This window comes from Xiphias gladius, unplaced genomic scaffold, assembly GCF_016859285.1.
Source record: "Xiphias gladius isolate SHS-SW01 ecotype Sanya breed wild unplaced genomic scaffold, ASM1685928v1 HiC_scaffold_1240, whole genome shotgun sequence".
Classification (NCBI taxonomy): Eukaryota; Metazoa; Chordata; class Actinopteri; order Istiophoriformes; family Xiphiidae; genus Xiphias; species Xiphias gladius.
The window spans coordinates 1-3,000 of NW_024401547.1; the positions used below are offsets into that span (position 1 = coordinate 1).

The 3,000-nt window shown below is 36.5% G+C and overlaps 1 protein-coding gene across 1 annotated transcript; it reads right to left on the reverse strand.

Moving 5' to 3' along the window:
• Window positions 1-553: 553 nt before the first annotated feature.
• On the reverse strand, window positions 554-2,994 carry LOC120787182 (citron rho-interacting kinase). Its single transcript, XM_040122877.1, has 4 exons — window positions 2,920-2,994; window positions 2,197-2,372; window positions 1,092-1,193; window positions 554-784 (listed from the first exon to the last, which is right to left on the reverse strand). Exons 1-4 carry the CDS (start codon window positions 2,954-2,956, stop codon window positions 773-775), a joined length of 327 nt encoding a protein of 108 aa, XP_039978811.1. The 5' UTR covers window positions 2,957-2,994; the 3' UTR covers window positions 554-772.
• Between the last annotated feature and the right edge of the window lie 6 nt (window positions 2,995-3,000).

Consider the following 3,000-nt stretch of genomic DNA (forward strand, 5'->3'; position numbering starts at 1 on the left):
ACATATATACACCTACATACACACACGCACATATATACACATACACACACACATACATACACACATGCACATATATACATATACATACACACACGCACATATATACATATACATACACACACGCACATATATACATACACACACACACACACATATACACATACACACACACACACACATATACACACACATATACATACATACATACATACACACACACACATATACATACATACATACATACACACATACATACATACACACACACACACATATACATACATACACACACACACACACACATACATACATACATACATACACACACACACACATACATACATACATACACACACACACACATACATACATACACACACACACACATACATACACACACACACACATACATACATACACACACACACATTTAACACAAGTAACTATCAAACAATATAAATAATATACCAAAAAAAATTTAGACATCAAGGATGCCACTGCTATAAACGCATTTAAAGATCCTGAGTGATTACGCAAACAACTCATACAAAAGTTGACATTTAAAACAACTCCATTTAATATAAGTTACTCTCTATGTAAATAGATCAAACCTAGAAAAATAACACCACATGGATAGTCATTTCATTTTCTACTACAAACAATGTTAATCCATATTAAGATATTTTGTGTGAAGTTGTGAATTTGAATTTTTGTCTCCAGAGCATCTTTATTTCAGTGGACCGGAGACCAATGCACCTCCATCTGTTTTAGTTCAGGGCAAGAACTATATTAAGACAACAAAACAGCCTCTTTTATAAACAATGGATGAGCAAGGAACCACAGAGGTAATAAAGGTGTATCTCAGCTAGTATACTCAAACAAAGAAGCTACCTGTAGGCCTACACTACAGCATAAAGCCCACCCTGTACTATGACTATAGGCAGTACTACTACATATACCACTCCACCTAGCTACCACTACATTAATTACCTGCCTCCATTATAAAAGATTATTTTAACAAGGAAAAAATACTGTAACACAACCATTTCGGTCCATCCTTAAGATTCGAAAAAAAAACCCTGTAGTCTCACCAGGTAGACATGTTCTTTATCCTGGAAGGCACAGAAAAGCTGTGGGATCCAAGGACTGCTGTTCAAAGCCAGGATCCTCCGCTCTTCTTCATGAAAAACCACCTGCGGAGAATTGAAGTGGTATGCAATAAGCATATATACATTAAATAAATACAGCAGTGCTGGACGAACGGTTATTGTGAATAGTGTACCAGCCACATAAACACATCAATCTAAAACACTGAGAAGGTAACACCTTTAGGGCTTCCGTTGGGTTTAAATGTAATCTAAACTTTCAGTGTTTTATTCAATTAATTCATAAGAGATCTTTATGCACATACCAAACTTTTGGACTATAAGCAGTCAAGTCCTCCTTTCTTACCTTGAGTTCTAGTTGCTTGTTTTATTGTGTGTTTTTCTTTAAAGTGGGATTCAATTTAGAATTATGCAAAGTAGTCGAACAAAACATTTCTTGTTCGTACAAGTTGTTCATTGTATTGCTCACTTCAGAACCCTTCCTGTCACAGCTCATGTACTGTGATCTGTTCTTTTAGTCACATGCCAGAGAGCACAGCTGTGAAATAATGTACCAATATTTTGTCTTGTTGTATTCAACCTCACAGCACCCCCCAGTGGGCCCTTTTCAGATTGCAACTTCGGAACACAAAATGGATAAATACACAGTACAAAGCTTACAGGGAGCATAGTCCAAAAATGTAAACCACAACACTTGTATGAAATTTCTTAGTCCTACAGTTATACTACTTAATAAATACAAAGCAGTAGAAATTTCTGAAAGTATGGCTTTGTATACACTTTTCCTCTTATTCATCTTACTCTTATTATTCATGTTTATTTGGTGAGAAACAACACAGTTTGGGGTCAGTATTTGTCAGTGTCCGTGTTAATTTTAAATGTTGAAATGTGTCTGATTAATGAACCATTAGATTTTGATACCCTACAAACATAAATAATGCAGCACCCAAGCATGGCTTAAGCTGAAGGAACTTCAGGAAAAAAAACAAAAACAAAATTGCACGTTACAGCAAAGTGTAACCAAAAAAAAAAAACCTTGTTTAAATAGCGTTACAGTGTTAAACTATGATAAAACAAATGTTAATCTTACATTTTCTTGAGTGCGTAAAACTGTCTTGTCCATGACTTTCAGTGCACAAATGTCTCCAGTGGCCTTCTCTCGAACTACTTGGACTTCAGCGAAGTGACCGCGTCCCACCACTGCTCGGAGTTCAAAGTCATGAACCCCAGGCTGCAGGGCCCGCAGCTCTGAGACCACTTCAGAAACTGTTTCAAAAACACACACACAAAAAAACCCCACAGGTTTCTATTTCCATTGTTTCTGAGAAAGGAAGTGAAACAACTTTGGGATGTAAGTTTCTAAACATACCAAAAAATACAACACTTTATATAGTCTATCTGGCAGGTATTGAGAAAAACACGGTCTGTCCAGTTTCACTTTAATGGTTGATATTGGCTAATTGTGGACTATGCATGGGCACTTTTTTTGTTTTGGGGGGGGGGGTCATACACAACCAAACAAAACACACACACACACACACACACACACACACACATATAATAAAAGTCACTTTATACTGTAAAAACTGTAAACTAGAAACGGTGGTAAAGTATTATGTTCTTCAAAAACAACAACAGCAAAACAGCAACTCAATTAACTGTGGATAGGCATCTCTGAAAAGCTGACCCAACTGCACGAACTGAGAGTATTAGATATTAGATTAACCAATGTAATTGGAAAAACACTGGACTGTAAACAAAAAAGTAAACAACAAACGAAGAAATCCTTTACATGTGTCAAATGTATGCTTACACTTGTTAACGAAGTTTGCCACATGATGTATCTTCATAAGCTCTGGGGAGTTGCACTCTTGGTAGAGGAGCAGCAGAGCCT